Source organism: Varroa jacobsoni, unplaced genomic scaffold (genome assembly GCF_002532875.2).
Source record: "Varroa jacobsoni isolate VJ856 unplaced genomic scaffold, vjacob_1.0 contig02769, whole genome shotgun sequence".
Lineage (NCBI taxonomy): Eukaryota > Metazoa > Arthropoda > Arachnida > Mesostigmata > Varroidae > Varroa > Varroa jacobsoni.
The window spans coordinates 32,267-44,573 of record NW_019214882.1 but is presented as its reverse complement, the minus strand read 5'-3'; the positions used below and the strand labels follow the sequence as shown (position 1 = coordinate 44,573).

At 43.4% G+C, this 12,307-nt stretch overlaps 1 protein-coding gene across 1 annotated transcript in view; it reads right to left on the bottom strand.

The window, feature by feature from the left end:
- Positions 1 to 628: 628 nt before the first annotated feature.
- LOC111272622 (uncharacterized) overlaps positions 629 to 12,307 on the bottom strand; it is a gene marked incomplete at its 5' end in the record, with an annotated part of 37,159 nt that continues 25,480 nt past the window's right edge. Inside the window, 1 exon segment of the mRNA XM_022854188.2 lies at positions 629 to 1,328. Within this exon segment, the coding sequence (XP_022709923.1) occupies positions 1,061 to 1,328 (268 nt within the window).

The following is a 12,307-nucleotide window of genomic DNA, read 5'->3' as shown; positions in this document are numbered from 1 at the left end:
CTATCTGCGTATCTGTCTCGCTATTCACTTCCTTTTCCTTGCAGCTCTCCGTGTTTAGTTATGTATTTACTCTGTGTGCTCTCTTTCGTCAATAGAAACAACTCATGGTGAAAATATCGTATTGCAGGTTTGATTATTACAAGATTGATTCTGTTTATTATTTCTCATCCGTTAATTGATACGGTCCTCAACCCTTCGCTACGCAGTATCACTTCTTCAAGGGTCGTTGTCATCATCATCCCGGCCACCATGATTATCATCGTAACAGTCTCCCGTCGTCTGCTCTCTTATTACCTTCATCATCAAACAAATGTTCTATACCGCTCTCCTTGGCGCTCGCGTATTTGTCTCATTCTCCTTTTTTCCCCCTGGCTCCTTCTATCTCCCCGCACTACCTGTCCCCTCGTTCCGCCTTTCAAACAGCTCGGCGTCTCAGATTTATGTTAACAATGGTTACCGATTACATCGATTGCCAGTCGTTACGTTCCGATGTTTCCATCATCATTTTTTGTTTCTATAATTTTTTTTCCCGCCGTCATTAATCGCAACCCGAGCGCCGCTGGTCGGAAAGGAGCAAATGAATGGACGAACGAACGAAGCTGGACGGGAAGGATGGGCCGGGGAGGCGTTTGTTTTTAGTGCTTGCTTATTGTGGTTTTTGCTTATTTTCACTGTTGTCCCCATTGTTTTTTCTTCCTCTGATTGTTATCGTTATTGGTTTGGTAGAAGCAACAGCAGCACCAGCAACATCATCAACGAAAAGAGTTTGGAATGCCAGTTCTGTAGGTGATAATCATGAACATTTTTAGTAGTAACTGCTGCCGTTGTTACTGATGCCGATGCTGCTGCTACTTTTTCCGTTTTTCTCTGATTACTACAATTATTGCGGCAAGCGTACGAAGATTCAGCGCTCGGCTGCGGGCTTCACTCCTGTCCAAGGTTACAGGTAGCAAATGGTGACCTAAACAGTAGCAGTAATAATAGTAATAGCGGCAGTAATTGTTGTTTTTCTGTCGGTGAGTAGGGAGAAGGTAAGCGAGGCAGCCTGGCTGGTTGAGCATTATCTGAGCGCCAATAGGGTTCCTTCTTGTAGGGCGGTACGTAGTATGACGGCTACCGAACTCAACGCTAATAATGACCACGATGCATGGCCCACTGATCTGCCCGCGCCGGACGAACAGTCGACCTTGTTACATTGGATCTTATATAGCGAATGTATGAGTTTTCGGGCGGTCGCGGTCATATGCTCGACGATGAAGCGGACCTCGTCGCGACATCCTGCATCTGTAGAGGCAGCCTGTAGACAGCGTTCGAGCCGTTCCATAGAGCTGTAACATGAACGAAACGCACAAGACGACCAACCGCCCCAAACGGAAGGGGCCGGCAGAACACGAAAGATCAAATATTAGCCAGCGTATTCGATACTATGATGTTAGATGTTCTTCGGTATTCATGGCTATCGAATAATGATACATGTCCTTGTTGATATTATTATATAGTATACTTAGATATGCATGCAGGTTTGATATAGGTAAACGCAGATATTTACTAACATATACCAATTACTAGTTAGCGTCAGCTTCTACGGCCTTCTAACTGGTAATAACTGCTTTAGCAGACTTACGGCTACTGTAACCCTTTTGCTGAATAAACATATAGCTATTGAAGTTATTTTGGAGCCATAGGCTTGTCGAAACTTCACGATAAATCTTGCCACTGTCAAAGGGCCTATAAACTTGACGATGTACTTTTATATAAGTCAGATCATATATATATATATATATATATATATTATTTACACTGTATTCATACATATTTTGTTGTACTTGTGCTTAATTGACAGCGACTCCCTTTCATTGTCTCGTTATCAACCACAAGCCGTCCGGATTACTTTAGTAATTATTTCCCACACCCACATATATATTTATATGGGTGTTCGGAATGAGATACGTTTTGGCCGACTGTTTATTGCAGGAATTGTTTCTTCACTACTTTAGGCACTTAAGGAAAGCTAGTTTTTTTCCAGATCGAAACCCCGATCTTATTATAGGTAGATCGGGTGGATCTTCAAATATTAGTGACTCGTTCGGTGCAAGGACACCAGCTACTAGCCAATGTCCTTGCACCGAACGAGTTCCTGTTGATATTTCAATATTAATCTTTTTTTGGCTGACACAATTTATTAATTACGCCGTGCCCCATTGCGCGTTCTGAAAAATCCCGTGAGACGTAGCAAACAAATGCAAGGAAGTTCTGCATTTAAGGGGGTCGAAAATGCATCGAAATGCAAAAAAACATTTCTGCTTATCTTAGATTTAAGAATTGATAGCTATTCTTTGATAGAGTCGCTATCAGCCGGCTTGGATAAATAAGTTTTAGAAGTTAGTTAATTCAACTGGTTTGTCCCCTCTATTGCCTTGCGACATTTTCACCAGTTTAGCCCTTTGGATGTTTAACGTGCTATCAGCTCAAAAGTTCAAACCAGTGGGCTTTTTTTGTACCTGATGTGTTCAAATAAGATTAGACCTCCGATATCGCTTTACATCAGATACTATTAACACGTTCTTTGCAAGCAAAAAAAAACTTACGATAAGTATGCCCCAGTACTGAAGCCGTGATCGAGGCAAATCGACAATACGATTAGTTTACATTGGCTAAACATACTTTTGAGGGATACTGTTGTCAGCATATGCGAAAAATTGCGCCCATACAATTTTTCGATTTTTTTTTTGTTAAATTCAGCTTATAAACATCAATTTATCCGGGGCACTCTAAATATTATCAATTTTTAGATGAAATAGAAAGCACTCAATACTAGTAGCTGTTCTGTATCACCTCGATTTCGAACAGCTTCTAATAAAAAAAAAAGGTATTAAAAAGAGGTGGAAAAAAAGTAGAGATGGATTTAAGATATTTGTTTTACTAGGTTTGAACTACAACGTAAGAACCATCAATTACTTTTCTCCCACGCGTTTTATTTGTTGCGTCGTAAACCAGGTAAGAGAGGACGTTAAGTAAAATATCATAGTATCTTGTTTATTTGATCACACTTGTATATATGTATGTATGTATGTATAATAATATGATAACGATTTAAAAAAAATCGAAATTATAAATGTATTTACTCTGTATTTTTACTGTACTAAAACAGCTATTTTTTTTTTATAACAAATGGAATATCATGCTGAAGACGGGAAAATCAAAATAAAACACAGATCATTCATAGTGCATATTGGTGCTATGTAACATGACGATGGAGTAAAACTGTTCCATATAAAATTAGAGGTACGTGAGCAAAACAGCCAATAGGAGATGTATCTGGTCAAGCTGGGACTTATGTCCTGAACGCAGTTGTTTGTTGTGGGCCTTTCTCATTTTTCCACCTTGTCCTCGTGTAGTATTTCTGTCCCCTAGTCGATTTCAGGTTACGAGCGAGACTTGCACAGGCCTGACTAACCATCACAATCCACCCAATATCCGTGAAGCCTTCGAACGATTGGAACACGCATTACAGATGTGCAGGCTTAGTTGAGTGACTGCTCCCTGGAGCGGACTCGAATGCACCTCTGCTACCCTGTCCTGCACTATCGTCTATTTTGTCGACGCACAGGACAAAGGTGGGCCGCCACAAAATGGGAAGGATATGGAAGACACGCAGCCGGCGTAGCGTGAAGATGGTGATCGCGGCGCTGGTGATGGCATGGCGAGCCAAACAAGCAAGTCAGCCAACGGAGATGAGGTCGGAGAAATTGTTGTCGCTGTTCGCTTCCAGCGAAAAGCGCCAGTAGGGGATGAACGAGTAGAAGCCGTACTTGCAGTAATAGTACCGTGTCTGCAGCACGAGACATAGTAGGGGTGTAGAGGAAGTAGAAGACGGCTCAAACGGAAAAAAGCCAGCTGCAGCGACGCAAAAAGACAAAAGTGCGCGCGAGCGAAAGCGCAAGAACAGACACATGAAATTTATTGTGGCTTCCTCGTGTGCCTACATTGACGCTTTTCTGGGAACGTGTGGCTAGCTTCGATCTGTATGCAGTTCCCATTTACCCCTACGACTACGAACCACCCCTCTCTGCTTCCTTTGACTTCGCGTTCACCCTTCTACCCAACCATCTGATTGCGAGACCACAGCAGCAGGCAAGGCGTTCGAGCCACTCACCCAGGCAGCCAGCCAGCTACTGCCTATGTCATTTGGTCCTACGCAAAAGTTAGGGCAAATGGGTAAGCACAGTCTGAATTGCGGGACGCTCTGTCGCATGGAGAAAATCAACTTGCCAACGCATTAGGACCTTTGCGTAATCTAAGATAGCCTTTTGTAGTGAGGCAAGAATAAAAGAATGGATAAACCCTATGGCGGCTCGAAGTTGTTTTCTCTATCCTCTTTTCTCACTTTTCGTTCAGCGATTTTCTTTTTTCTTCGGGCGACATCGCATTCGCTGTGGCTACTTTGCTATTGCCGATTTAAAATTGGGCTTACAAAATCAAGAAATGGACGTTGGTAGCCGACACCCTTGGCGTCGTCGTCGACGGGTACGCGGCTACAACGTACTCGGCGCTAGCGTAGGCGCTAAATCTTACGACTGTCTCGGCATCATCACCAGCAAGCGGGAAAACGGGTTATTCTGTTGCTTTCTATAGTAGTCCCTTCTAAGCACTTCTAGCTCTATGCCCTCCACCCTCACTTCGCTCTATTTTATACTGTGAGATGACAGGAAGACGAACGTTGGTGGCTGTTGTATTCGATATAATGAGACATAAATCTTACGCGCGTATCGTATCACGTTTATGCATCATCGACACGTACACACGCCGAACGTACATATATGTATGTTTGTGAGGCCATGTGTTTCATTAGCGGCCGTAGCCACCGCATGAACTTTGCCCGGGGTGGCGTAGCTGGTACTGCTGCTAGCGTCAGCATGGTTTTATTAGTGGGGTGCCGACGCAAGTAGTGAGACAGGCATCAAGTTGATTGAGGCTCAAATTTGATCTGACAGTGTTCGCTATGGTGGTAGCAGCAGTGTAGACGGCAGCTTCTGTCGCTGCCCGCGGCACCGTTTTTCGTCCTGCCAGAAAAGGGAGAAGGAAGATAACGGGCGCAACAGAGAATACGATGAAGGGGGCGACGACGGGCATGAAGAGCTCGGATAGTGCGAAGGGGAGCAAAGGCGACTTCTAAGAGGGTTGCTAGTTGGCTGGCTAAGTGCTAGCAGCAGCGAGGTTCGCAGCAGCATCTTTCCGATGCGCGAGCAGTGAAGCGAACGTATCGTGTATCGTATGGGCCTACACCACGGACTTGATAACGCCCAGAGTTCTTGCTCGACTGAATAGGAGTTGTCGGTCGGTCGGTCGCTGCCCGTTGGCTTTAAGGCAAGCTCAGCTGCCTGTCGTTTGCTTGTCGGAGCGCCCTTTCGGTTGTAAGCCTCTCGCTTGGATGTAGCGTGCCGAAGGCAAAAGAGAAACTGATTTTAGACTGTACAGTAGCAGCTGAAGCAATAACAGCACGCTAGTACTATCGCAGCCCCTTGGTGGCCTAGATTGCTGCGAGCCGAGAGGCCCCGGACAAGTTTGCCTGTTCACCGGGTTCAGTTGTCAAAGAAAAGGCGAAAACGTCCGCAGGCCAGCCTGTAGCCAAGTCAAGTTATTTGAGGTAATGACGATTTGTTCAAGCCGCTTTTTTACCATATGATGTCGATATATTTCCAGCTTCGCTCCCACCCATTTCGCCAACATTCACTCAAAAAAAAAAAGCCTCCTAACTTGTTTTTCCACATCCCACAGTTACGCTGGTACATAATTATTTCGAGCTTTAATAGAAAAGTTAGTCAGCAGTTCTCTTTTTCTTTCTCGCCATACTGATTTATTTTAGCCGTCACCTTGTAAAGGTGCGCAAATTGCGAAGCATATTGTACAGTAACCATATTTGGACGTCGTTGATTTATAATGGCAATTTTTGTCAACGATAACTTCTACGCTCTTTCAACGTTACGATAGCATTAAGACCCTGGCACGACACAAGGATGCGTGGAAAACGGGCAACGAGGGTGGGCTGGTTGGTGGCAAGCTTTTTAGACCCCGGGCCCAGTGGCTCGGTCCCAAAACCAGAGATGTCTCAAAGGAGAAGTGAAGAGGGCTGAACTGGTTACTACATAACGAAGTAGGTCTTCTGAGCTCATGGTGCTCCTTTGCTTCTTGTCAGCTATGTTTCTAGCGGCTTACCAACACCGTGTCACTGCCATCGTTTGGTGGCCGTAGCAGTTATCAAGTAGCGCTAATAGTAAACGCAGGGGCTCAGTACGGTGGCGGAGAGCACGGAGCGGTCGCCTTGAGACCTCTAGGACACCAACACTACCATAGGATTATATCTAGTAAAACTTAAAAAAGATTCCTTATATTTGTTTACATACGCGATATCGGCGGTTTCTTAGGAAGTGTGCCTTCGTTCGTTCTCTCTCTCCTCAGAAACAAGCTCAGACCGTCTGGAGTCTTAGCTTACATTTTACCGATACTAAATAACGTCATAGAACGGAAATCCCCGTAATGATTTAATGGCATGGTATTTGCAATGTGTATGTTGAAAAAAATTGGGAATAGGCACAACTAATTTTGTATCGGAAGCCTCCCGTCTGATGTAAGGGATAATGGCGGGGCTGAATGTAAAGTCTGAAGCATTTTGTGGGAGGTAAAGGGGACAACCGGCTTTCATGTAGACCTCGTAAGCAACCTGCAAATCAAGTTGCCTACCTGCATCTCCATTGATACATACAGATATATATGAACACTCACCATATGAATGATTGCTTCATAAGGTTTAGGTGGCATGGGTCACCCAATCACCCATTTGGCAGCTATCATTTTTAACGTGGATTCGAGGGTTCAAGATCTTTTGTCCGTTAAGTTTGCAGCTTCCTTTAATGTGTAACCGGCTCAAGTAGAGCATAGAGGACACGTGGGCAATATCGGCTCTTATTATTTGCGTGGCGAATGCGTAGGGCGACGAGGACCGAATGCAGCCAGCGCTAGTCAAGATCCGTTCGTGAGAACCAAAGTCGACTAGAATCAGTGAGAGCGTTATAGTCACCGCGGTCATTGCCCATCACAATAATTACTATAGGATCCTTCTTCTACAGCCGCACACAGTTTCCTTAACGTCGCTTTTTTTCGGATCGTTCCGCTGCATCGTCTTCGTTCCCTTTGCCCCTGAATTCTCTGACGCATACGCTTCCTAGCCGCTCCAAAGGGGCGATAAAACTGTAAACTGCATAGATTTCTATCTTATTCTATAAACAGAAGTCCCTAACACTTTTGAGTATAATTGACGATCGATGCAAGAGATGTCGTCGCATCGTATACTGTACAATGTCAGAATACAGAAACAGCACAATCAATAGGCGGGAGATGAACAGACTAGAGATCGAGGCAGATATTAATTTACGTACTACTGACTATTTTCGACGGTGAGAGTTTTACTCAGTAAGACATGTAAGACTTTTTGTTATATCCGCTATTTATAAATAGTTTATTGTATCTGCACAAACTTTAAGCATCCGCAATCCCTATGATGACTAATTGTTTGGCTGGCGTGACGTTTTAACTCGTAGTACCTGCTGTTTGGGTTTTCCTTCTGCACAATGGAAATAGTGATTCGCCCATTACCAAAGAAGGAACATCTGATAGGAGAATTTGGTTAAGTGTAGAAGGATAGAAAACTCATCGAATCGACCATGTGAGCATCGAAGTACGCTAGAACACGTAGCGAATAAATCAAGCCGACTCAAAAGGGCTCTAAAAAGACCCTACTGGTTATAAGGAATTGTCCTAGGTACACCTCGCGTGTGCCACACGTGTCTCAACGTGTGCGTCACACAGTGAAGTACACGTTGAGATGGTGGCTGTTATTTTTAAAGTTTTGAAAATTTAAAAATGAAAGATATACAATTATTCAAATTACGTTTTTTTCTTATACCAGATCTTTGTGTTTTCTAGCCATTTGTTGGTTTGAACAACATAAAAAGTACGTCATTTACATATCAGCTGAACGCTGAGTATTATAGAGAATTGATTATTTCGGTAGAGAATGATGATAAACTAGCAAAATGTTGGCATGATTTCTTGTATAGCCATATTCGTTTAGAAGGCAGGATCGATTTTTTCTTTATATATGCGTTATAACAAGTTATCGAATTGAGAACAGACTCTTCAAGTGGTCTTCAGTAATGATGCTAGGTAAATATAAACGCAATTAGTTATCAGAACATAAAAATATTCTACAAACTACATCAGCTTTAGCATTTCTATAACAACAGCGGCTTGTTTCAAAATTGCTTAAGCCAACGATTAAAAATCTAATAAACTATATTATAGCGGTATTTTCGACAAGTTTTTAATATCTGCTATGAGGATCGTTTACCATATCAAAGTTAGCGCTTATTAACTATTCTCAATTTCTATAGTTGCTCCTTTCTGTTGTTTTCGTTTCCTTCCGTTAAGTTTTCGTTATGATGGTCAAACGAAGCGCAAGAACTACCAGGGAGAAATTTATGTCTGATAGTTCCCTCAAATCAAATCCACATCGTTATGTGTATGAGGCGTACCATAGTCGTACTACAACGTCGCGATCGACCCTAAACGCTCCCACTTAGTTAGCTCCCACTGTGTAGTTTTAGTAAACATGCACATACGTGCTGCACATTGTCCATCAAGGTCCAATGAGTTCAACACACGAAGTAAAAAAAAAAAAAAAAAAGGGGTCACGGAACTTTTACTTCGCATCAAACGATGGCTTCTTTAATAATAACATATGATTGATTAGCGAATTCAAGCTATTCTCTACTAGTTAACGTTTGCTGGGTAAGAGATTCGAGCTTATAAAGCTCACATTAGTGCAGTGTCATGCTCAACAGGCATACACTGCTGTCAATCTAACTTTGGCCAAGTTTAAACTTTACGAAAATAGAAGTTAATTGTTTCGATGCAAATAGCTACCTAAAGAGGAGCTTAAGTGTTGGATCGGTTAGGGGAAGTTCTCTAGACGTCACAAAAATTGTCACGGTCGGCAGTGGCAGCGCTCATCAGATAAACGTTCTATAGATTTGTTCACTGATATTTCAATGTTTAGCGATGACCAATCTTTGGGAAGTATTTGTTTAATAATACATAATCTACATGAGGCCCCGGAGTTCGCCATTACACAAGAAAGTAATATGGAACGAAACGATGAACTCAATTTGTATTTAGTAGTGTATTTGTAGCAGGAACCTTCATCTTGTATATTTCAAGAGTAAAAATGTAGTGAGCCTAAAAGTCTTCGTTAAGTAACTATATCAGACACTATTTATGGTCTTCACCAATAATTGGCTTTATGGAAAAACGTAGGGAAATGGTAACTTATGAAAACTTTTTGCGATCCCCGATAAATTATCTGGTGTCTGTATAATGAACGCCTAGAACTAGCCGCAGCTCATGGATATATTTGACACTGAATTTTCGACACACTTTAAGCGTTCCTATCATCTGATCAACTATCTGAGCCAATTTTCCCGAATACAATGAATTATTGAACTCATGTGTGTTCGGCCAAATATATGTGGTAAAAAAACATTGATCGTTCCTTAATGATCAGATGCTCTAAACGTGTTTCGTGTTCGGGAAGAACAGGCCTACGTTCATGTATTTATGTCACTATAATTAATATGTTGCATTATCTTTTTTAGTTAGAACAATGTGAGAAGGACTTCACTAAATCCAAACATGTCGTTCTCTGCTCGGGTCGGGTGCAGCCTTTCTATCTAAAGTAGAAAAATCCCTACCGAAAGACACGCGATTTAGCTACGAAAGCTGGAGAAATGTTCGTAGAGTGCAAACTGTTTGACAACTTAACCCGTAACCCAATTTTACTTTATGAATAAAATTCCGAAGAAGGGGCAAAGTGAAACTGCTAATTAATAATAAGAAAAATAATAATAAGCACTTCATCTCGGTGGTTAAGCCTCTTCCGTTAGTTGATTGCCGATGCGGACCCAATCTCGCTTCAGTCACTTTTAATGTCCCTCTTTGATACGTTCGCCATACTTCAAACTTTCTCCCTTGCTCTGTCTTGCTCTAAAATGCTAGTTCTCTGACCATCTGAGTGGTGCACGCTCTCGTTCGTGTTCTGCCAGCGCTCGTCAATAACAAAAACATCTTCAGTTTTTGTTTTCATCGCTAGGACGGAAGATTTTTCGCAATCATAAATGTGGTGGTGAGTCTTTCTCAAACGATCGTAATGCGCGACTGGTGCTTGCCGAAAGCAGTGGTTGAAACCTAAAAAGGGGCGAAGAGAAGGGCTTGTTTTTCGTTAACTCTAGCTGTGCTGAGCAGTACCAGAGCGCCGGCGGCTGGCTTGCTACTTACTTCTTTGACTGGTGTGCTTATTGGGGTCTGAGAGGTAACCGTACGACGGCCTGTCCAACCTTTCTGGCGGTTTCCTATTTTTCTCCACCTTTACTTTTCCTCACTTCTCTAGGCGTTTATACAGTGAGAATTTAAGAAAAGTAGAAAAAAGGCCAAAATGGCAAATCTGAGTGTAACTGAAAGACGGGCTTATATTTGCTGCCGGAACAGCAGCAGCAGCAGCAGCATCAGCAGGTCTAGCAAACAGGAGAATTCAGAGTAAATGGCATAGAAAATAGCCAAGATTTTTCACCTGCGTTCGTTCTCGCCTACGACTCGTTGAAGAAGGCAACGCCTTGCGATAGGAATCGCGGTACGACTTTCGTTCCCAAGACTGTCTAAGTGCCTCGCGCAGGAGTTCGTCGGACAGGAGACGCTGGCGGAGAGATAGACAGAGCAACGCTTCGAGCTTTTGGCCAACTTCCTCAGACTGAGTAGACGGTGAAAAAGTATCTTTTACTAAGTACGGAAACTAACCTAGACACGTACGCAACTGTTGCTTTATTGCCGCCAGGCGCCGCCGTACTGGTAGCGGCAGTACAGGCAGAAGCCTAACAAGTTGTCATCGGCAAGCACATGCCCCTCCACTAAACAGCCTCAAACCGATATACTATTATGCTAAAGCTTATCGTTATAGACATAAACGTTCGCAAACAGAGACATCAAAGCAGCAGTGGAGTAAAGATATAATGGTGCCAATAATAACGACATGTAGCAGATAAATTATTAATATTAAGTATTGTAAGATTATGTAACTGGAAGGTCAAGTTGAAGAAACTAGCATGATAAGATGTCACATATTGTTACGTAAGGTAAACCTTTTACTACGCTTTTACCCGACAAAACAAAAACGCATGAATCTTAGCGGTAAATCTTAGATCAATAGCGTCGCGATCGAATACTTACTAAGCGGCTAACAAAAAAATAGCATTAAGTTTCACAGCCAATGTTTAAACGTTTAGGCAAAGCGGGTCAGACGAACGACCTTTACTGCTGAAACCAGACGTACAGCAACGAAGTGCCGATTTTCCGAGACAGGGTCCAGGAGAAGACGATACTCGCTGCTCGGTATTGGCATTGAGCAGAGTTTGGAGTTGGTGCGAGGCTTCTGGCTAACTAGAGCGTCGTGCTCTTAATTCTGCAGCTAACAGTCGGCTACGGGCTTGGTTCGGGCTCTCAGGCGGGCAGGAGCCCTTGGCGCGGTTCCAAGCAAATTAAGCCGTTGTGCATTTGTGAATTTCTTCTCCTTTTAGTAAAAACGACCTCCCTTAGCCAAGCCGCTGTTGTCGGTCAGCCTGTTCGCTTGCCCCACAGAATGGGCTACTGCCCCCCTTGAGGGGCAGCGCTTTCCTAAGCCCAGCCCTCTTTTCAGTACGTTTCAATCCTTGCCCATATACACTTCACATCGTTCTGCAGTGCTCAGACAGCATTGCCTTTGCTTCGCATTCCATCATAAATTGCTCTCCGCCAGTGGCTAGTAAACCAAGTTGGGGAACGTTAACGACTCGTTTTCTGAAAACGGGTAGCACCCCTGGCGAACAATCGGGGCTCGTGTCCTTTTTCAAAGCCGCCCATCACGAAACGGCAGAGTGGCTGCTGTTTCGTGATAGGCGGCTTTGGGTTCCGCGTGCGGGCTGGTGTGGCACTACTGAGAGCTTCTCGATAATATGGCTGTCGGGGAGCGTAGCACGGGGGGATATAGAGGGATTCCAGTTAGGGCCAGTTATGGTCGTGGTCGATGAGGAAACCCCAGTTTTTATTTTGAAAAACGTCAAGATCCAATGAGAAGACAGAAAAAAAACGAGGCCGAAGAAGCGAGAGAACGACACTGGACGAAGAAACTCAACGAGTGAGAGATTCCAAGAGAAAGTCAGGAATT